The sequence below is a fragment of the Gymnoscopelus braueri genome (assembly GCF_963280865.1).
Source record: "Gymnoscopelus braueri genome assembly, chromosome: 14".
In the NCBI taxonomy this organism is placed as follows: domain Eukaryota; kingdom Metazoa; phylum Chordata; class Actinopteri; order Myctophiformes; family Myctophidae; genus Gymnoscopelus; species Gymnoscopelus braueri.
In genome coordinates, this window is record NC_137619.1 from 49,311,832 (window position 1) to 49,336,731 (window position 24,900).

General features: G+C 42.5%; 1 protein-coding gene across 2 annotated transcripts in view; it reads right to left on the reverse strand.

Moving 5' to 3' along the window:
• The window catches only part of marchf8 (membrane-associated ring finger (C3HC4) 8), a 150,176-nt gene that overhangs the window by 20,105 nt on the left and 105,171 nt on the right, over nucleotides 1-24,900 (reverse strand). For both annotated transcript variants that reach the window (XM_080449261.1, XM_080449262.1), the window contains 2 exons: nucleotides 24,383-24,433; nucleotides 6,704-6,783 (listed from right to left, as the gene is read on the reverse strand). In XM_080449261.1, the coding sequence (XP_080305387.1) occupies nucleotides 6,704-6,783; nucleotides 24,383-24,433 (131 nt within the window). The remainder of the gene's footprint in view (nucleotides 1-6,703; nucleotides 6,784-24,382; nucleotides 24,434-24,900) is intronic.

Genomic DNA, 24,900 nt, shown 5'->3' on the forward strand with positions numbered 1-24,900 from the left:
GGTTGAAGCCTATAAGGTTTCTGGGTCTGTTCCATAGGCGAAGCACGGCCACTCAGCCTGTGTCTTGAGGAAGGTCATGTATATCCATGGAGGCCTTGCCCAACTGACTGGATGCACTAATGACAACCACAAGTTGGACACCACCACAATGTTCTGGGACTTCAATGGACACAACAAGAGGCACTACACCCCCTGCTTCATCATGGCTCTCTGCCACCATCATCGGGACAAAGATGTTTGTTTTTGGGGGGCCAAGGGGAACGAGGATCGTCAGGGGACCAGTATAGACTACAACACAATCAGGGTGTTTTACAACTGCTGGCTGAGGACGCCTTCTTCACATGAAAATGATTGAGAAAATTTGGATTTAAACACCTTAGGAAGGAAGCCCAAATAAGTATGCAGCCCACAAAAAAATGCAACCCCCAACTGCCAACAAGCGACTTTATAACAACAAAAAAAAAAAGCCCAAAGCAACACTGCGCACGACTCCATGTTTGGGCGAGGTTTCAACTCGATTTGACCGCCTTTCCCTTCATAATCTTATTGTAAGATGATGAAGGGAAAGAAAGGCGGGCTCAGGGGTTCTCAACGTATGGTCCAGGGACCCCCAGGGGTCCTTCAGAGCGGGGTGGGGGTTATGGTCCCCCAGGCTATGGGTGACATGCCCCCGGGCTACAAGTGTGTGCGTGCGTGCGTGCAGTGTGTGTAGTAGTAGCCTCATTGGAACTACATTGAATCCGTTGGAACATAGGTCTTTTGTGCATGAGTCAAAGTAACAGGTGCCAGTGATCTTAGCTTGGAGGAATGACTCATCATCAGCAACACATTTTCTTTTCTTTCTTTTTTTTAACTGTGAGTGCCCGAGATTTTGAGACACATTTTGGTGTTTGTACGATCAAAAATATGGTTAATAGAGCGAGTTAAAAAAGTGTGTTTGTTAAGCTGTCATTGTGAAAATAGGTTGTGACTTTACATTGAAATATTGTGTATGTCACTGTGCTTTGGTAGTCACATTGTGTGAAAGGGGTGTACTGGGGATTTAGTGAACTACGCTACGTCACACGCACACACTCACGCATACACGTGAGCAATCGATTGAAATAACCTTTTAAATATGCACTATGCCAGAGTAATGTGGCTCTGAAGTGAGGGTTTGATGACTTTCTGGACCTCTTTCCCATTCATTTTCGTCGCTTCTTTGCGACTTATGTGGCCATGGTAACGCGAAACGCCCAAAAAGTAATAGCAGACTATTCCCAGTCGAGCCGCACATTTTGATGTATACATTGCGAGGGTTTCGTCAGGCTGAATTACACGCCAAAGTTTTACGGAACAACTTATAAATAATAATGGATAATGGAGGATAACAGTACATACTAGTAGTTTCTTAAAAAGAAAAAAACATATATTTCTAAGCAAACAAAAATTAAACAGGAATGCACAACCACAGAGTAAGGTGCACGCACGCACGCACGCACGCACGCACGCACACACACACACACACACACACACACACACACACACACACACACACACACACACACACACACACACACACACACACACACACACACACACACACACACACACACACACACACACACACACACACACACACACACACACACACACACACACACACACACACACGTCAGGTACCGCTGACCCTTGAGCTCCCGCTTAGAGCCACCTGACTGCACTTTGCCATGACGTGTATGTGCTTATTTTCACGTGTGTGTTGTTACTGTATGTGTATGTGTATGTGTGTGCGTCTGTATACGTGTTTGTGTCTGTGTGTGTCTATATTACTAAGGCCACAAGTATAGTAGAATTTGAGAAACAGACATTGTGACCATTTTCCTGGTCCTCAATCATTAAATGAATTAATTAATGAATAAATAAATAAATGGCATTTCTAAAATGACCTTATTCTTGAAACTTCCTCAGAAGTATAGTAATACAAACGTGTATGTGTGTATGTCTGTGCTTATGTCTGTGTGTGTGTGTGTGTGTGTGTGTGTGTGTGTGTGTGTGTGTGTGTGTGTGTGTGTGTGTGTGTGTGTGTGTGTGTGTGTGTGTGTGCACACGCGCGCACGCGTACATGTGTTGTCAGACTCAGGCTGTGCTGTAAGGCTCTTTGAGGCCCATAATCTGCGGCCTGATCCCTGCATAGGCTCACTGTGTCTGTTCCTAACCTCACGTTTCATTTGCTCTGAGCCGACCGACACCGTGCAATGATCTGGAGTAGAGCGCAACACAATGGACCACAGCATATGAGAGAGAGAGAGAGAGAGAGACCAACGAACCACCACCTGTTATTTAATTTTTTACCCCACCTCATGGCAGCACATTATGCACACGCCTGCATGTGATGCCAATGTTTCTAAAATAACATGCACACACCTACATTATGATGCTAATGTTCTAAACATTGTATATGCCAGTGGCATAGCCAGGATTTACATTTTGGGTAGGCAAACTTTTGTGCCAATATGTCCATTGAGGAAGAGCTATTGCAACATATTACAAGAAAAAGAAACGTGCATAAAATACTCAATATACTCAATACGCAAGTATAATCAATGTAGCCTGTGATTTATATTCTCAAAGAAGCACAGGGCGAACATGACATCCTACACAAATTATTGAGTCATTTCAAAATTGTGAGTGCAACAGCAAAGTTGAGTCGAATAATATTCAAACGTGTAGTCTACGGCATGAGACGACAGGGCTTGCACTTATGTCTATAATTGAATTGTAGTTCAAACCTTCTTCAGTTAAATCTCTCTCAAACGCTTAGAACGTTTTAGTGACTCATTTCAGTGAAGGTGAGGGCGTGAATTGCTGCCCTGCCTGCCCACTTGCCCAGTCTTTTGTTAAGCAATATCAGTCACCTAATCACCCCAATTTGCATGCAGTTTGCAGTATGGACACGTTTGGAGTAGTTGTCGGGGGAGGTGATTTGCTCACCGTCCAGCTATCGTTAAGCAGAGACGTCAGGGGGGCAAAACGTTTTTGTATTCTTTTCCCCTTCGGTCAGTCTTTCAGGGGCAGGCAAGAGCTCACTTGATGTGAAAACACATGCACTGTCTGTATCTTTATTTGTTCTATTTAACCTGTTTCCCTCTTCCCATGCTCTGCTCTCACTCTACCTACAGTATGTCAATTCAATTCAATTCAAACTTTATTCCAGACACACAGGGGGTCCATAGAGTACATACAAATCGATCTTGTAGGTTCACACTCTATAACATTCGAAGGATTAGACCCTTCCTCACCCAGGAGTCAGCCCAGCTCCTTTAATATCCAGATATCAGTCATATCAAAACTTGACTATTGTAACTCTCTCCTTACCGGCCTCCCGGCATGTTCACTTAAGCCTCTCCAAATGATCCAGAATGCAGCAGCACGCTTGGTCTTCAACCAGACAAAATGTTCACATGTCACCCCCCTTCTCCGCTCCCTCCATTGGCTCCCAGTTACTGCCCGCACAGAGTACAAAACACTGACGTTGGCCTACAAAGCAACCAAAGGTATGGCACCCCTGTATCTTCAAAGCCTGATCCAACCCTACAACCCCTCCCGCTCTCTCAGATCAGCTAACACAGGGAAGCTGACAGAACCTTCGCTAAAATATCCGGGACAACGCTCCACACATCCCAGACTCTTCTACCTCCTGGCTCCCAAACTATGGAATGAACTCCCCATTGCAATTAGAACCGCAGACTCACTCCCAATCTTCTACCGTAATCTGAATACTCACCTCTTCTGACTCCATCTCAGCCCGTAGCACTTGCCCTAGCCTTGACGACCATGACGACCTATGCAAAGGCTAAAATGTAACTTAGATAGCATGTTATGTAGACAGATGCCATTGTTGGCCTGGCATCCTATAGTGTGTATACTGTAGGTTCAATGTAGGCTGATGATGGGTTCTTGGTTTACGTATGTATTAGTTATCATTAGATTATTGGTTTACTATGTATTACCGGTACTTTATTATTAGATTACTATTTTTATGCATTGATGTATTATGATGTATTATCTTGTGTTCTTGTTTACTGTAAGTCGCTCTGGATTAAGAGTGTCTGCTAAATGCCTAAACTGTAAACTGTACAAATCATCAACATCACACAACAAAAATTTCCTTTTACTTAGTCATCATTATTTCCTCCAGGCCAGAACGACCGAGTGTGGGATTATGCTTTCGCCCCTGTCCGTCCGTGTGTCTATGGGGTGTGTAAATCTCGGGCACTGCTGGTGTGAAACTTTGCACGTACAATCCCCCAAAAATGTATTCATCAATCAATCAATCAATCAATCATACTCTTTGACTGTGCTAATCATTTCTCCACCTCTGTACTTCTACCTCTCTGTCCCCAAAACTCAGCCTAAATCAATCATGCACCTACCTATTCAGTCTGATAACACCAAGCCATCATCAATCTAGTGCTAAACTCATTTGGATGGCGAGACTGAAAACACATCAAGCGCTCAGACAGACGGTGTGTGATTATGCAGAGAGGAGCAGCAGACGAGACAAATGAAATGACACATGAACACATCTCTGTTCCACACGTGCAGGGTTCCATTTGCTGGGGGGGGGGGGGGGGGGGGTTGGGGGATATGTTGTACCCCTGCTTCTGCTCAGACTATTTGAATACATGCCTTTTTGGGAAATGTAGATTGTCCGATATGTTTGATATTTATGTTTTATAATATCACAACGAACAATTTAATTTAACCCATTAAAACCGGGAAAGCTTCCGTGTCATTTTAGATTTTAGAGTTAGCTATTAAAAATAGCAGATCTACTAGCTCACAGCTCAGAGCTTGTACATCTGCTGTTTTTGGACATCTAAAGATTTTGAATCATTTTCATTTTTGTAAACACAAATCTTCTCTTCTGGGGGTCCTTGGCACAAAACATTTTCAGATGGGGGTCCACGGTCAAATATATATCAATTTGGGGGTCATTGGCACAAAAACGTTTGAGAACTTTCAGCATTTGTAGAATCGGCCTCCCTATTTTCATCAAAATTGTTTTCGATTTCCTTTTCAAATAGGCTATTTGTCATACAAAGAAGTTTGTAAAGAAAATGCCCCCCTCTTGTTTCTGTACAAATGGAAGCCTTTACACATGCACCATCACAAAGACTGCAGGGCGACTGTGGATAATGCACAAACAAACAAACAAACAAAATGTAATGACATAGTGTAATGTCAGTGTAATGTAATTAATGTAATGTAGCTCCAGTCTATAGAGGAGGACTGTGGAGTTTGACTAGGAGTGCTATGATCTATCCTACATACAAAGATGTTTTCTGGGAGCCTCTATAGGTTTTACCAAGTCAAAGCAGAGCAGGGTGGATGGTTCTCCTCGGTTCCACTAGTCTCAGTGGGTCGCTACTACTTCACACAGGGGTCGACTGGACTCTACCACACAAGAAGGGGCGTGGGGGTAGACTACACTATCCAGACAGTCACCAACCTGCAGAAGTCCCCAGACAGCGAATAGGGCGAGAGGGGCTCCGTTCTGTCCGATGTGAGACTCATGCAGCGGTCCAAGTCACTGTCCTCGTCCATGTAGCAGAGGGGCGCTTCCAGAGTGGCCGCTGGCCCCGTTGCGGAGCCGCCCGCGGCCGGCTGGCCTCTGCATGGTACCTTGAGGGCCGAGGGGCTACGACCCAAGGACCTGTGGCGGCGGTCCTCCTCGAACACGTCGTCGTCGAGGTCGCTGCCTTCCAGCAGGGCGCTGGGAGACGTGGCCATGGCGTGCAGACGCGAGGCGTAGCTGCCCAGCTCCGAACACTGCAGGCTGGCCGAGGTGGAGGAGCGAGGGCAGGGCCGGAGGAGGCGGAGGAAGGTGGAGCTTGTCGTCGGCGGGGGATTGGGATGGAGGTGGGCGTTAGGCGGGGGAGGGGGCGGGACGGCCCCCGCCATGTATTTGTAGTCGTTGGTGACAGAGGGAACGAGGTAGGGGTGTGTGCGTGTGGGGAACGGCTGGGTTGCGGCCGCGGACCCGAGTCCTCGTACGCTCGGCGGCGAGCTCGACTTGCCGTGGTGGAGCGTGTGCGCCCTCAGGTCCGCGGCTTCGGGCCCGGGCCCCGGTCCCGTTTGGGGCGCCAACTCGCCCTCGGAGTAGGCGTGGTCGATGAAGCGCAGGCCGCTGCACAGGCCGTCCACGCCGCGCTGGCCGACGTCGTTCAGAGAGTGCGAGAACTTGAGCTTGGACGACGGCGGGCGGAGCAGGGAGAGCCAGTCCGTGCCGCCACGCAGCAGCTTGGCGGGCTTGGAGGCTGCCGCCGGATCCGCCAGACACACGGTGGTGTGTGTGACTCCACCGTGTCCGGAACACTGAGAGGTTTTTCCGTTCAAAAGAACCACGGCTGTCTGCTTGAAAGCATCCTCATCCTCGGGGCTGTGTGTGTGCGTGTGTGTGTGTGTGTGTGTGTGTGTGTGTGTGTGTGTGTGTGTGTGTGTGTGTGTGTGGGTAGGGGCAGAAACATGCAATGGACAGAAATGGTGAGAGCAGTTGAAAAGAGAGGGACAGGGATGAAAAAGACAAATGGAATGAAAGGATATAGACAGCAGCATGCATGTGAAACTGCCAATTATACTGGACATGAGTCACATGACAGAGGGACCCGTTTTATTGGGGGTCGTCAAGTCAAGGGTCAAGGGTCAAAGTTCGACGTACCTGCAGATGTCCTGGTTAGAGGGGGTGACAGATGTCCTTGAGAAGCTGCACGGGGCGTTGACCGAGGTCGGGCTTCCCGCCTGAGTGACAGAACACACACACACACACACACACACACACACACAGGTTAGGGTGGCAGTGATGCAATGTAGAGAAATAACACAATATATAAACAGTATAAACAGTATATATACAGTATATATACATATATATATATATAGTATATATACATATATATATATATATATATATATATATATATATATATATATATATATATATATATATATATATATATGTACTGTACTTCATTCATGTGACGCGAGGCAGTCAAGAGACTATGAGCTGAATGGTGTCAGTGTGCTGTCAGCATGAGGAGAACGTGATGACACATCACATCACACACTGTGACACTTCATCAGGCTGATTAACACAGTCCCAGGGCTAAGAGACAGTACAGCAGCTCAGAGGAACTGCTCAGATGAAGGCCAGAGCAGAGAGAGAGAGAGAGAGAGAGAGAGAGAGAGAGAGAGCGAGAGAGAGAGAGAGAGAGAGAGAGAGACGACTATCTATCTCTACACACACACATATTGTGCAGAGATAGATGAGGCACATGGAGACTGGGAAAAGAAAAAGTGGTCGTGGACAGTGGTGTAAGGGCTGCGGGCTGCGGACCCTGGTGTGCAGTGGCGGGTGTGGCCACGGACCCGAGTCCTCGTTTACTTCAAAATGTACTTAAAGTACTAAAATTAAAAGTACTAAAATGTTTGAAAATAGCCGATCTACAAGCTCAAACGTTGTGAGCTTGTAGATCGGATATTTTCAAATAGCCTGGGTATAAAATAAGGCTAAAGTGTTTAATGTATGTTTTGTAATGTAATAACAACTAAACTAAAGTTTTCAAATAATTGTAGTGGAGTAAAAGTACAATATTTGCCTCTGAGATGTAGTAGAAGTAAAAGTATTGGAAATTGGAGATACTCAAGTAAAGTACAAATACCAGTTCCCGAAGGGCCACTGAGAGCCCAATGGCTAATACAGCCCTGGGTATAGCCATTAGCCAGTGTGGGAAAACCACTCTAACAGAGACTATGTTAGTTGAAGAAGGAACAAAACACAGAGTTATTCCACATTCACAAATATTCATCTTAGTAGAGAGATGACACATCGTTCAAACAAATGTTGGTCAGGAACATGGGGGTCCTATGCCCCCTGTTACAGACTGAAAGCATAGGGCAGAGAGGACATGGGGACGGAGTTTAGGACATGGGGACAAGTTTTAGGACATGGGGACAAGTTTTAGGACATGGGGACGGTCTTTAGGAGGGTGACAAACATCACGCCACGTGGGCAGAGCGTTGCTCTCTCCTCTGTTTAAACAGAAGACTAATTACCTATTGATTCCATCTGTAACCCAGGGACAATGTAAAGCTCAGGGCCTGATGGTAATCAATACACAATTCAATGTCTGCTGGTGTCCTTCACCCTCCTCTCTGTCTGTCTATCTCTCTCACTCTCTCAATTCAGTTTCAATTCAAATGAGCTTTATTGGCATGAGAAAACGTATGTTTACAATTGCCAAAGCGTAATGTCAAATAAAACAATCAAAACTTTGAAATGCATGTGCAATTAAAAGGGAATACAGAATTGTGTAAACAGAGTTGTGTCACATTGCAGCTTATAAAACCACAACAATGTTAATTTACTGTTAGGATTAGTTACATACATTTATATACAGCGTACATGTAGCAAAGGTACAGTAGCTTAGTATAAAGCTTTTGAATCTCTCTCTCTCTCTCTCTCTCTCTCTCTCTCTCTCTCTCTCTCTCTCTCACACACACACAGTGTGTGAGAGAGAGATTCTTTAATTACTTTATGCTCAAGGCGGTGTCGAGAACGGTTTTGTGTGACAGTGAAGCTTAATTCATCTCTCTCTCTCTCTCTCTCTCTCTCTCTCTCTCTCTCTCTCTCTCTCTCTCTCTCTCTCTCACACGTTGTCAGCTTGTACATCAGTTCTTTGCTAATACCGTCGTGCAACTGAGTGTAAGAGAGGAATATACATGATGGGATGGAAGAGGAAGTACTGTACACACTACCAGTCATGTGACACCTTATATTTCAACTTCATATAATTGGTCATCACTCATTATAAGGTAAAGTAAGTAAACCTTGCTGAGCCATGTGGCCCATAGGGCAAGGAGCCTATCTCCTGTTTCTGTAGCGTGAGGAAGCTTGATGTACAAGTACATCCCACAGCCATGATGTACATCTCTGCATCTCGGCAGAAAACATCTATAATGTTCATTTTTCAGGAAATGAAAAAAGGTGGAGTTAGGAGGTTTTGTTCATCATTGATAAGAACAGCTGAATGGACCTCCAAGCTCACAATGAGGTTGGAGGTCAAAAGGGGGTGGAGCCTGGAGTCAGCAAAACTCAGGTGGAGTTAGCTGGTTTAGCAGAAAGTTTGAGGATCCAATGGAGTTAGCTGGTTTTGTTTGGAAAAAAATGCAACCCCTGGACATGACGCTAGTATCTCGAAGGGCAGACACTAACCACAAGGCCACTGACTGAGCTGGTTACTCTTTATAAGATGGCCCCATTGTCTACTCACTCTGTGTCTCGTTGGTGGGCTAAAGGTACCTCCAGACCAAACAGACTCGTTCAGACTATTTCAGACTACTTCAGACTGCAACAGACTGGTATTTGGTTGGCAAAAGTGGGCATTTAGTCTGTCAGCCGACTTGCCCCATTGAGATGCTAATCTGGGAACCAAAGGCCAAAAAACAGCGCCCTCTGCTGTGCGTTGCCAGGTCTGCTTATTATAAGCGACGGGCTTGTTTCCCTGATGTTCCCAGCGTTTTTTCTTTTTTTCTTCACTGACGTGCAGTGGTGTAAAGTAACTAGTACATTTACTCAAGTACTGTACTTAAGTACAATTTTGAGTTACTTTTACTTTACTGGAGTATTTCCAATTGTCTATACTTTTACTCCACAACAATTATTTGAAATGTTTAGTTACTAGTTACTTTGCAGATATAAATCATTATAAAACATACATTAACCACTTTAGCCCTATTTTACACCTATAAGCTATTTGAAAATAGTAGATCTACAAGCTCACAACGTGTTGCGATGCACACGTTCTGAGCTAGTAGATCTGCTATTTTCAAACATTTTAGTACTTTTACTTTTGGTACTTTAAGTACATTTTTATACCAATACTTTAGTACTTTTACTCAAGTAAATGTTGAATTCCGGACTTTTACTTGTAACAGACTCAGAGTACATCTATTGCATTGATACTTTTACTCAAGTAAAACATTTGAGTACTTTTTCCACCACTGCTGACATGTACACAACATTTTTGAAAACGGTTATTCGAATAATCAAAAATAAATACATTAATTAATTTATTGAAATTAACACCCAGAAAATAGCCAAAACTGAGCACATTTCGATCTATAAGGCCAAATCTAATTTGAAAAAAATATATTAAGAGTATATGAAAGCCAATTAAAATGTTTATACTAATGGAATCTTACACACCTGATCCCAATAAATTACGTCATCACCACAGCGCAAAAGTAGGTCAAATCAATCAATCTCTCTCTCTGGGAGCGACAACGAGAAACAGTGAATGTAGGTTTTCATAGACATGGTCGCTTGTTTCTCTCACATAATCTGGCAACACCGACAGCCCTTTGATGTCACGTCTTCTCTGCTACATAGCTACTTCCAGTCAGCCAAAAAGCTGAACATGTTCGGTCGGCTCTGGGTCGGCCGAAAAGGTCCCGACGGACCCCCCGACGGACCCCTAACCGACTGGACGACTATATACGACGCTTCCCGACGCCAAGTCGGCCCAAAATCGGTCTGGTCTGGAGCCAGCTTAATGGACAGTTCAGAAACCTGCATACCACTGACATCATCGGGTGGGGATTCCAAGATAATAGAATAACTACAGCCCTTGTCTAGAAATAATGACACACCCAAAATAGGGCCACTTTCAGGTTGAAAGTGGTTAACATGCTCTTTGCTTGCTTGGACAGAGATAACAGCAGTAGGGGAAACAGGCAGACAGCCTCCAGATCGCCAGGGACTGATACAGGACACTAATGAGGTCACAAGGCCACTGTGCAGCCAGCATCAGGCCAAGGAAACAGTGTTGCCAGATTTGGCAATAGAAACAAGCGGCCAGGTCTACGAAAACAACGACTATTTGAAAATAGACGATCTACAAGCTCACAACGTGTCACAGCTTGTAGATCTGCTATTTTCAAAGAAAATCTTGCCAAAAATATTGAAATATTGAAAAATCTTCAAACATTTTAACAACACAAATCTTGTATGGTGGTCTCTAGCACAAAATATTTTCAGATGGGGGTCCGCGGACAAGTACATATTGATCTGGGACTCCTTGGTGTGAAAATGTTTAAACAAACATTAGGAAGGAAGCCCAAATAAGCAACTACATGTACACTTTCAAAACAAGCCCAAAAAAACTCAACCCAATATTTACAAGCGACTATACAGAAAAACAAGCTCAAAGTCACTTGTAATAAGCAGACTTGGCAACACTGTAAGTGTCACATCACGACACGGGAGGTTATAGATCTGCTAGTTTCTTTCTTTTTTACAATTTTGTTTTTATTTTTATATTAAGTTAAAGTGAAGTTTGTCTGTGGATTTTATAAATGTTGAACCAATGAAACAACAATAGCATGTGACTAAATAATAACTACACTGGATCCAATGGAACACAGGCTCATTTTTTCCATTTTCTGAAACGTAACAGTTTTGGACACACAAGGTTTCCACCCGACATTGAGGATTTTTAACCTCTCTCTGACCTGCGCTGTTGTCCCGACTCAATAAATTAAACAACCACCCCAAGTCGAAGAATAAGAGTTTGACTATCGCCTGACCGCACTGACCCCCGCTGAGAAAAAATGCTTTGATAGGCTGATCTGGGCCCACATGAAACGCAACATCCCTGCCACTTTGGACCAGAACCTGAAAGAATAACTGACTGAACTCTCTGCCGTGAAATATGCCCATATGCCATACTTGTGTAGACTCTGTTGTACTGCTGCTAAATTGTAAATTGTTCGTTTACGCACTGGACCGCACTTTGAGTGCTGTTCTTATTAATGTTGTTTTTAAATCCAGGGAGAACCATTGTAGTTGTGTTGTTGTCTAGCAAATCAATACAATGACAACTAGAAAAAGTGCTCCTCGGCGCACAGGTCTCCGCCAGGTCAGGTAGGTTATTGTGGGCCAGCAATGTTCGAAATGCGCCAAATCAGGATGGAATATGAAAAATCGGACAGATCCGTCTTGATCACATGACTATAGAGATAATGTGTACGATTTGTGTGATGTTTGGACACAATCTGTAATATTAAAAAAGATTGTTTAGCAAAATTATACCTCCTGGTGGCGCTATAACAGGACAATGTGAAATGGGTGGCATGTGTTCCTCGGCCTAGTGGCAATGTGCGTGCAAAGTTTCATGGCAATCGCACGCTGTGTTTATGATTTGAGGCATTTTGTTAAAAACTGACCACTCCTGCAAACTTTGGAAGCTAATCTTAGGCAATCAGGATGAAATATGAAAAATCTGAAAGACCCATTTGGTTTAATGACTACGGAGATAATGTGTACCGATTTGCGTGATGTTTGGACACAGTCTGGAGTGATATCAAAAGTTTTGTTTTGCAAAAGTCTAATTCGGGGTGGAGGTTCTGCTCTGGCATCCAGGGAGTGTGTGTGCACAGTTTTGCTGCGATGGGGCCAACGGTGCGGAGATTAACTGATCACAGACGGACACACGGACACATATACACACGGACGGATAGGGCGGCCTGGCGGAGACAATAAAGATCCTTATCTTATCATTTCTTATTTTAGAGTAGCCAATTATGTTTACCCTTTTATTTCTCCATAATTTAGTTGTTATGCGATTAAATTCCTCCACACATATTTCTGTGTTGCTACTGCTGTTGTTGTTGTATCCTACAACACCTGCCATGAACAACTTACAATATTATTTAACCTTTATCAGATAATTGGCTCAGGAAAATAAAAGAAGACGTATATCATACTGTACTCACTAAACAGTCAGAAACTTACTCTGTGCTCTTCAGGTACCACAATAAAATGATACATTGTGCACATCCAAAAATAAGTTATGAAGTTTAACAGATAAGACAGCATGGCATCTTCTCTTTATAATCATGAGCTTGTAGATCGGCTATTTATATGTGTGGTGCGAGAAGTATATGGGGCTTAAGTGGTTAACGTGTGTTTGAGGAACTACTGCTTGTCTGTGTTAATCATTGATGCAGTTCTAACACATCATAACACAGCATGGAAGATTCTCTATAGAATCAGAACATGAGTTAATAACAGGAGGGGTAATGATTAATTGAACAATGCTTTGTTTACATACGGTACATCCCTCTAAAACCCATAATGAACACCGGCTCTCAAATAACAGCCCGTCTCCCTTTTAGTTGCCAGAAACATCTTCAGTGTTTGACACAAAATAAATAAATGACAGTCCTTAACCCATTAAAACAGGGACAGTATCTGTGTCATTTTAGATTTTTTGCGTTGGCTATTCAAAAATAGCAGATATACACAGATATACACTTTGTGCCACGCTGCGAGCTTGTACATCTATTTTTCTAATTCTTTAAAAAAAATCTTTAAAATGTAGGCCAATGTGAAAAGGGTGGAATTTCTTCCTCGGCCTAGGCAATCGGACACTGCGTTTATGATTTTAGGCATTTTGTTCAAAACAAGCCACTCCAGCAAACTTTAGATGCCAATCAGAATGGAATATGAGAAATCAGACAGATCTGCCCAAAATCTGTAGGAGTTGTATACATTTTTTTGTGTGCAAAGATTGGCCTCCTGGTGGCGTTATAACAGGCTGATGTGAAACATTTGGGGCAGAGGTTCTGCTCTGGCCTCCAGTGTTAGCACAGTTTCACGTCAATCTGGCCAACGATTGCCGGAGATTAGCTGTATACGGACAGATGGACAGACGGACGGACGGACGGACGGACGGACGGACGGACGGACGGACGGACGGACGAACACACACACACACACACACGGACAGACAGACGGACGGACGGGCGGACAGACGAACAGGGGCCAAAACATAGTCTTGGCCCCACCTTCAGCCTAGCGGAGACAATTACTATCCAAGTGGATCAGATTATTTACATAATGTTTACTGAGATAATTCTATGATTGGATATCAAAGTGATCACAATCGTGTTTTTTTTTTGTTTTGTTTTGAACTCAAAATCCAAGTCTGATCCACTCAAGTTTTGGAACTCTTGGGCCTTGAGGAATGACAGTTGTTGATGTATGACTTTTATCTACTTTTCCATTTCCTTTACTCCACTCTCATCTTCCTCTTGCTATTCAACTCACAACTCTCTCACTCACTCGCCTTTCATTGCTCCTTCCCTCCCTGGCATTCATAACCAACTCTCTCTCTCTGGCAGAAACCTTGTATCTCCATATTTCCATTTTCTAACTTTCGAAAAATGTTGAAAGTGAAAGTGTTTAACACATCGGGTGCCAAACACGGTAAAAACCGTGTTATCAGTATTTTAGTTTTTTTTGTTTTCTTTCCACAAGGGGGGGGGCTAGCGCAGCTCTGGAATCACCCACGGTGACTCTGAGAAGGAAGGGACAGATGGATCACCGTGCCAAAAAACATGGCTCCCTATCTCCTTGATAAAGGATCTTCTTAACTTTTTACAGTGGGGAAAACTAGTCATTTTCGATGGGCGATTACTCCGTAATGGCGACTTGTGTGAGAGATGTTTTTGTTCCAGGCGTTAGCTAGGACCATCGATCGTTGTACACGCATCCATTGTTTGCGTTTGGGTGCTCGCGGTTGAGTCCACAGCTATAAACAGCACAGCGTTACAAACAGTGAGATCTCTGGCACTCAAAGTAATCTGTTTTAATAAAACGCTGGCACCCATTGTGTTAAGTGTGTCTGTGGGTTTTTATAAATATTGGACCAATAGAGAAGTATTATAAGAGCTTGTGACTAAATAATAACTTATCTTAGGCTTATCCTCTCTCTGCGAGGCGTGATAAGCACTGGTATCTATTTATTTTTAAAGCCATCTCAGGAATGCTCCCCCCTTATATCTGTGCCTTATTGGATCAGAACCCTAGTCCCTACCAGACTCACTCGAGTGACTTCCTGACGCTCAAGGTGCCATTTACTCACACAGAGCTAGGCAAGGCAGCATTCTCTGTTAGTGCTCCATCTACTTGGAATGAGCTCCAGAAATCCCTAAAAATCTGATCACTGCCTTCCTTGGGTCAATTTAGGAAAATGGTTTCCAACACTTTTGTTCCAGAGTGTAACTGTTTGACTTAATTCCCGGCCTATCTGTCTTAGTTCTTTGAATATGTTTGAGTTTTCTCTGTCCTCTAATTCATATATTAATATTGATGTATATAAATGTTTATTCCTGTTGATTATTATGTTGTGTATCTCGACTACATTGAAAATGAGGGCCTGCCCCTCAACTGTACTTCGAGTTTAAATAAAGGTTATGATGATGATACAGTATGAGACCTATTGGAAAACAACTTCTTTTTGGACATGCAAGCTTTCCACCCGACAACAAGGATATGCATCTACCTAGCACTCTCACTCTCTCTCTCTCTCTCTCTCTCTCCCCCTCTTTCTCTCTCTCTCTCTCATCATGCGTCCAGAGAACGGCGGCCGGCGCGCCACAATCACGACTTTCAGAGCCAAGCCACCGAGGTCGTTACGGAGCAAACCCCTTTTTCAAATCTGACAGACATAATTAATCACTATAGCTACCTCTCTCTGAGTTGGAAAACTCCTACAAAGTACAAAGTCAGACAGAAGGAGGGAGAGAGGAGAAAGGAGATCAGAGTGGATTTTAAATGAGCCATCCATCCCGAAATGGGCACGAATGGCTGGATTTCTAAATAGAAGACATTGTGATGATGAATGATGATGATCAGACTCCTCCGGGCCGTGTGCCTACGTCAGTACTAAATCATTACACAGTGACTTTGACAGCTGCACCCACTGCTGACACAGCTCTTGGTAGGTAGGCATGAAGGCAGGCAGGCAGGTATGTATGTATGTATGTATGTATGTATGTATGTATGTATGTATGTATGTATGTATGTATGTATGTATGTATGTATGTATGTATGTATGTATGTATGTGTGTGTGTGTGTGTGTGTGTGTGTGTGTGTGTGTGCGCGCGTACGTGGTATGTATGTATGTATGTATGTATGTATGTATGTATGTATGTATGTATGTATGTATGTATGTAAGGTAGGCAGGCAGGCAGGCAGGTAGGTAGGTAGGTATGTAGGTAGGTATGGAAGGTAGGTAGGTAGGTAGGTAGGTAGGTAGGTAGGTAGGTAGGTAGGTAGGTAGGAATGGTTAGAGAGCCCGCCTGGGTAGCAGGAGTCCCCAGTTGTCCCAGGCCTGGCCAGCAATGTGTCAAATACTGTATGACCGGTTGAAGTGTCTTGGAGCAACACTATACACAGTATTTGTATATGTCAGTGTTTTACTAATGTGATTACATGGAAAGAAAAACTATCAACAGCTTGTGGTTGCCAGTAGTTCCACTGAAACAGTCACGTTTAGCCAGGCTTTATGAGGACTGTGTGAACGAACACGAACACACACACACACACACACACACACACACACACACACACACACTCCCATTCCTGCCATTCCCAACGTGCTGCCACCACAGCTATGGGCTATTAGCAGTGTGTATTTGAAGAGTGCATTGCTGTGGAAGCACATTCCATCAGCGCTCAGAGGAATTTGGACTTTATTAAGCAATCCTTTTCCTGCAAGAGTCTACAGGCTGCTCCAGCCTGGATTAGACAGATCTCTGCTCACACACACAGCTACAATCACTACAGGTAGGGATTGGGATCCTTGTAGGATTTTGACAATTCTGGTTCCTCAACGATTCCCACTTAACGGTCTGATTCCTAAATGGTTACTTTAATGATTTCTATATATTTTTTAAAATATAGAAAAATGTGGCATTTCAAAAATGTAATCATACATACAATATTTCATACAAATTGTTGAATTGGTTCTCAAAGTGAGGTCCAGGGACCCTCTTGAGGGGACTTGAGGGGGTTCCAAATGTAACTCTTCCATTTGGAAGTCTGAGAGTGTAAATGGAACGTCGTATGAATTAAAACAATTGAGAACCACCGGTATTGTAATTGTATAGCAGACGTGAAGTCCACCAGCTCTGACAGTGTGATACAAAATGGTTCCAAATGTGACGGAACCGATTTCAAGTTCCTCAATGTTGAATCCGATTCCTCCGGTTCCGGATACCAACCCTTGCTACAGGTGGACAGTCGGTCAAGGGACAGACACAATATGTTCACCAGAACCAGAGTAGTGTAGCACATGTGTGCCTGTTTAAATTCAAAATACATGTTGGAAAGGGATAATTTACTTACATAGGTGCTACACAGTGGGACAGCCTGGATACCAGTGTCAAACTGACAACTCATTTGAGGTATTTTTTAAATGCATGGGTACCGAGGCTTAGGTCTTTTAAACAGCAGACAAAAGGCACCATGTAAAAGGTAGAATGTCTAGGGGTATATAGATGGTTTTTCTATTATAATTATTTATTTGTGACGTAATGTCACAAAATAAATACAATTTATATTAAAACATTTATATTATTTTTTTTACATTTATTTTGTATTGTGACGTTTTTTTTATGTATTCATTGTTTTGCTTGTTTCTTTCAAAGAATCGGTCCACACTGGCTACCAGTGTTGCCATATCCGCTAATTATAAGCGACTTAAATATTGGTAGATTCCGGTTGCGGTTTATTGGGCTTGTTTCTAAAGTGTAGTTGCTTATTTAAGCTTGTTTCCTAATGTTGTTTAAACCAGTGGTTCAAAAACATTTTAATGTCAAGGACCCCCAAATTAATATGTATTTGGCCGTGGAACCCCATCTGTTGTTCATAAAGATGTGTGTTGTTTAAAAAATATAAAAAGAATATTCTGAAAATATAAAAAAAAAAAATCTTTCAGATCTGCAAGCTCACAACGCGTCACGATGCGATGCGTTGTGAGCTTGTAGATCGGCAATTTTCAAATAGCCAATGTATACCGGTTTAAAGCGCTCATGTGGCCCATAGTCGCATCTTTTGGGCTTGTTTTGACCTGGCAGCTTATTTCTCTCGCAAGATCTGGCAACGCTGCTGGCTACTGGTCCTGCAGCTGTGCAGCTGCAGGCCACAGGGAAGCACTGAGATGGACCACTTATGTTTTATGCAATTAAAGCTGATCTCCAATCATTCATCTCCATCTGCTCCGATGGGAACATGTTTAAATGTTAATAGCATAGCTGTAGCAATCAGTGCAGATGCTTCAACTAACAGGCTGCTCAGCGAAGAAGAAACGTTGAGGTTTTTGGTTAGTTTGGAAAGGACAAGAAATACGTTATTTCCACTATTTTTATTCCATCAATCACCATAATGCACACTTCAGGTTTCACCACTTAAACCCTGTAGACGTTGTTGACCGGTGTACCCCAGGGGTCTATACTAGGCGCCCTATATTTTCCCCACTATACCGAAACTCTTTGAAGGAAAAAAATCATCGAGCTCACAACGCAGTGTCGTGAGCTTGTAGGCTGCTATTTTGGCCAATTGCTCACCCAAGAATGGGGACTGTTTTGGTAGTTTAAGGACCACACCGGTGGTCTGCCATGTCTAGCCCACTGACATTACCGCTCACCATTTTCAAAAGCATACTGTGGTTTTCTTTGATTTCTGAGGAAACCATTATATTCCATCCTTTTCATTACAATGGAAATGAACTTGCAGAGACCTGAAACGGTATTGCTTCAGAGAGGTATTCCAACACACTAAATATATATCACTGCACGCTCATTTCATGCATTTTTTTTAAAACACAGATTGATATGAAAAGTCTAGACAGAAATATTCCCTGAAGAAATGATGGAGGAAGGGTCGTTTCAAGCCAGGGCCAGCAGAATGAAGCGACTGCAGAAACCAATGCAATGAAAAAAAACGAGTGCTCAGCAGTGGTGGAAAAAGTACTCAGATATCTTACTTAAGTAAAAGTAACAATACTACAATATAAAAGTACTCTGTTGTAATGTTGTTCAAAATGTTACTTGAGTAAAAGTACAAAAGTATTGGTATCAAAATATACTTAAAGTACCAAAAGCAAAAGTACTAAAATGTTTGAAAATAGCAGATCTACAAGTTCACAACGCGTCGCGATGCGACGTGTTGTGAGCTTGTAGATCGTCTGTTTTCAAATAGCCTACGTATAAAATAGGACTTAAGTGGTTACGTATGTTTTATAATATAATAATGAATACATCTGCAAAGTAACTAGTAACTAAAGTTTTCAAACAATTGTAGTGGAGCAAAAGTACAATATTTGTCTCTGAGATGTAGAGGAGTAGAAGTAAAAGTATTGGAAATTGGAAATACTCAAGTAAAGTAAAAATACCTCAACATTGTACTTGAGTACGGTACTTGCACTTAGTTACTTTCCATCACTGGCGGTCAGACAAGGACAAAATAGCACATCGCGTCTGGCCTCCCAAACTTCAAACGATGAAGTTGTGGTTAATGGGAATCATTAGGCCAGACGCCATGAGAGGGAGGATGAGTGGACCGTCTAGCTGGAAGCAGAGCAGAGTCCTGGGGTGAGAATTATGCCTCCAAATGGAGGAGAAATGGAGGAACACAGCGGCAGCGCCAAGCAATCCTGACCCACCAGATGTTTGCAGTGGTACATTTACTCAGGTACTGTGCAATTCTGAGGTACTTTTAATTTACAGTATACAGTCTGTCCATTATTTGATACTTTATACTTCTGCTCCACTATAAGTCTCAGAGGCATATATTGTATGTTTTACTCCACTACAATTATCTGAGAACTTGAGATACTATTTACTTCGTACATTTAGATTAATACAAAACATAGATTAACAATTTTAGCCCTGTTTTGTACTTCGTATATTCGAAATATACAAGCTCACAACACGTCGATCTTGTAGATAAGCCATTTAAAAAATATATATATATATATATTTGACACATTTTGAAAAAGCTCACAACGCGTCGTAAAAATATAACTACTTTTACTTTTGCTACTGTAAGTAGGCTATATTTTGATGCCAGTACATTTGTACTTGGATACTTTCACTCCAATACCTTCCACTGCAGCCACACACACACACACACACACACACACACACACACACACACACACACACACACACACACACACACACACACACACACACACACACACACACACACACACACACACACACACACACACACACACACACACACACACACACACACACACAGCACTATGCTACACACAGTAGCAGCTACAGCTGTGACCTTGTCTTTTTGAAACCCCCCCACACACACAGCAGCTAAACAAAGAGACAACCCACAGCCCCCACTCAATGCTGTATAGCCTATATATATATATATATATATATATATATATATATATATATATCCTGAACTTCAACAGATAGTCATTAGCGTCCAGCGCCACTCCATTCTATCCACCACTCTTCCATGATAATGGTCTTCATTTCACCGCCAGTCATTCCTAAATAGCTGGAAGAATGGAAGAACATGGAAGAATGTAAAAATGGAAGAATGGCCACGGCTGAATGGACAAATCAATGGAAGCGGTACAAATATAGAGCGGTGGGCAGATAATGGCTTTTTGTGTCGCAAAGGTACATGCGTCCCAATAGAATACATCATGTACGTTTATCTGCTCTGCTGCTGACAAGCACATTATAACAGCCAACAGCTATGTCTGCAAGACACTTTGTTCTATGGTCGCTAGATGTGCGTGTGTGTGTGTGTGTGTGTGCGTGTGTGTGTGTGCGTGTGCTTTGACATCCCATTAAACTAGTAAGACCTGAGGCCGATTCTACAAATGCCTACTGAATCAGTAGTAGATTTTTCAAAAATGTAAAAAAATGGAGGGGAAGGGAACTGGTTGGAATAACGTGTTCCTTCCACGCGCTACGTCCAACCAGGGAAACTCCCCCCTGTCAGGTGACAAGAAGGTCGTTGGCTCTCATGCATTGAAGGAGGCATGAGCTCGGCCCTGGGCTCCCTAGGCTGGTAGGGGGAGTGTAGTGCCCAGGATCACTTAGAAAATTGGCACCGGGTGAAAAAAAGGGTTACAAAAATAGTGGGATAAAAACTATTAAAAAAAAAAAAGCAGATGTTGTACAAGCTCGCAGCGTGGCACGAAGTGACGCGCTGTGAGCTTGTATATCTGCTATATATCTGCTATATAAAAATCAAAATTGATGATGCTTTCCCGGTTGTAATGGGGCATGGTTCTCAATGTGTGTGGGGTCCTTGAGGGGGTTCCAGGGGGGACCCCAATCTAAAAGACTGATAGTTGGGAACCAAATGGACCAAATTATTGGTGTCCAAATTATTACACAATAAATTAAGACTGTCGATTTTACAGTGTAAAGTGGGATCCCAGAGAAAAGAAAAATGGTATCGAATGAGGGTCTGTGGTCTAATGCTTATCGAACTGGGGGTCCTTTAAATTAAAGGAATTTATCTTTATGATTAAGATGTCTCCACCCTATCTAACTAATCTTAATCCAACCCACGCCGAAAACAGCCAATCTCCAAGCTCTCTGAACTCCGATAAGGTCTCATTCAACCATCCCGCTCACGTCCGCACTTGCTGCCAATCTCCCACCACAAACACGTCTGCTCACAAATTGGTTTCGTTCACCCAGAAACCCCTTCCTGTAAAATATTGCGCTCACATTCAAACGTCTTCTATTCAGTGCTATAACGGATCTGAAAATCCTGGATGGAGTGGAGGAAAATGGCCCCTGGCGGGCAGATTACATGTACTGTATGACTCACGTTTACAGAAGCGGCCGTTAAACACACACTTGTCAGAGAAATGCTATGAAGAAAAATTATGATTCATCTGACAGTATGTGTCCGTCACTGTCGGGTGGAAACCTTGTATGTCCAAAACCGTGACTTTTTAGTAAAGTTTCCCTAGGGCATTGGTTCTCAAAAGGGGTCCTTGGGGGGGTTCGAGGGGGTCCCCAACTAATTGTGTTAATATAGCATCACAATAATTTAAACCTTTTATACTTTGGCTATTCAAAAATAGAAGATATACAAGCTCATAGCGCGGCACCGAGTGCCGTGCTATGAGCTTGTAGATCTACTATTTGTGAAAAATCGTGACAATTTGTGCAAACCTTTGAATGTATATATATTTTTAACAAAATTGAACAAAATATTAGATGTACAAAATATTAGATCTACATATCATTTTGTATGACACAAGTTTGAGAACCATTGAGAATATTAAAAAATAATCCAAATAAAGGTAAAACAGCTGTGAGCTTGTAGATTGGCTATTTTCACTACTTTTGTGCGATAGACAGTCTCATATACAACAAAGTGTGGCGTCACTTATAGAATTATGGAGATACGAGGTATCCGGCGACAGCGAGGATATTCATGTCATACTCTAGCACTGTGTCGGCGAGTAAAGACTGTGTGAAATTGTAGATGACCTCCTGCTGCTTAATTAATAAGATAAACCACTCAGTGTGAGTTGGTTCAGTGACCTTGATGAATACATGTGTCAACGAAAGGCCATTTTCTATTCCCTACTTCAGTGGTTCCCAAAACTGGGGGTCGGGACCCCCAGGGGGGTCCGCAAATGATTTTGGGGGGTCCCCAGAGATGATTAGCATCGCTTTGCGACGAGTTGTGAGCTTGTAGATCGGCTATTTTCAAATTGCCAAAGTATATATGTATATAGGTCTGAAGTGGCTTTGTAATAATAATCAAAATCTACAAAGTAACTAGTAAAATGGTAAATGGTGCATTTATATAGCGCTTTTATCCAAAGCGCTTTACATAGATTGTGCATTACATGAACGTGAACATGAACTCTGACCTGAGAGCCAGATTCAGCACAGAGAGAGAGAGAGAGAGAGAGAGAGAGAGAAACAGAGAGATGGGAGGTTAACCCATTAAGACCTGAGGACGATTCTACAAATGCCTTCTAAATCAGTAGTTCTCACACTTCCAAGATTTTCCAAACATTTTCAAAAATATGTCGAAGCCGTCAACTCTGTCTTGTTGAGAGGCCAAGTTACTGCTCCATAAAGTAAGAACACGGGGTCAGTAGTACTAAATCAGTAGTTCTCAAACTATTTCATAACAATAATTTTTCAAACACTTTCAAGATTTTTCAAAAATAGCAGATGAGCTTGTATATCTGCTATTTTTGAATAGCCAAAGCTAAAATAAAAAAATACACAGATTATTGCCCTATATACAGTACGTAAAACAAATAGCGAAAATAGCCGATCTACAAGCTCACAAGCTTGAGCTTGTGGAACAGCTATGTTTTGCTATTGGTGACAATTTCACTTATTTTTGTTACATTTTCTTCCTATAATGACATGCCCAAAAATAGGGACGCCAGGTTTTAAAGTGGTTAAAATGAATACTAATGCACAATAAACAGTTGATGGAACCTTTGCCAATAAACAAGGTGCCACAGCCATGAAGACACGTTTTGCGAGCTATACAGTGTTTTTTTAAATACACATTTTGAGTGACAAGGCCCCGTGACAAGTCCCCCCTTAACGAGTCCCGCCAGACACACAGCCTCTGTGGGCAGCAGAGGTCAGAGGGGTCAGGACATGAAACATGTTGTCTTGTTGTCTGCCAGGGGACCAAGGGAGGCGGCGGTGTCCTCAGGGAGGTCATCGCTGCCTTTGTGGGGGGATGGAAGGTTTATCCATCACTTCTTAACCCATTCAAACCAGGGAACGCATCTGTGTCATTTTAGATTTTAGCTATATTTTTAACCGCTTTAACCATTATTTTATACCATGGCTATTCAAAAATAGCAGATCTACAAGCTCATGGCACGGCATATAATCTTTGGAAAAAAAATAACATATATATATATTTATATATATTTGTTTTTCTCCTTTGCTTCTGGGGGTCCCTGGAACAAAATGTTTTGAGATGGGGGGTCTGCGGCCAAATTCGTATAATTTTGGAAGGTCCTTGAAATTTTGAGAACCACTGATATAGCAACATTCGTTTTTCAGAAAACTGTTAGGATGTAGGAGACATTTGTAGTAAAATAGCAGATATTCAAGCTCCGAGTGCCGAGCTTGTCGATCTGCTATTTTAGAAAAATCGTGAAAAGTTGTGCAAATCTTTGAATGTATATATTTTTTTTAGCAAACATTTGTAAAATAGTTTGTTCCAGGGACCACCCCCAGAAGCAAAGATTTGAGTTACAAATGTTCGCTTTAGGAAAATATATATTCAAAGATTTGCAAAAAAAAAAAAAGCTTTTTAAAAAATAGCAGATCTACAAGCTCATAGCGCGGCACTCGGCGCGCTATGAGCTTGTCTGACAGAGATGCGTTTCCCGGATTGAATGGATTAAAACCTGTCCTGTACTCCACCCCCTCCCCCTCCCCCTCTCTCTCTCTCATCAGTCATCCAAGACAGGGAGAGCATGTTGTCCCTCTTACCTTGGAGATATTGCTGGACCTGCTGGCAGAGTGACCCAGAGGCTTCTCATTCTGGAAGACAAAGCACAAAGACAGATACACGTTAGAGACTGGGATCTATATTGTATAGCTCAGCGATTCTCAACCTATTTTCATCTTTTGATATGCCTTACGACACGGACCCTCCATTTAAAATAAGAGTTGATTTAACTGTGTACAAAATGGTCCTTCAAAATAAGGGACCATTTGGTGAAACAAAAACATATGATCCACTGACTCTACACTGTCTCAGCAGTTGGGCAGATCGCATAGATTTTAGATTTGTTCTTTTTATTAAGCATGTGCCCTCTTGCTAAATTATTGGGTAGCAAAAGTAATATACTATGTATGTATGTATGTAGTACTTTTGATACAAAGTAATATGTAATATTATTACTTTTTAACCCATTAAAACAGTGAAAGCGCCTGTGTCATTTTGTATTATTGCGTTGGCTGTTAAAAAATAGCAGATATACAAGCGTGTCACTTTGTGCCACGCT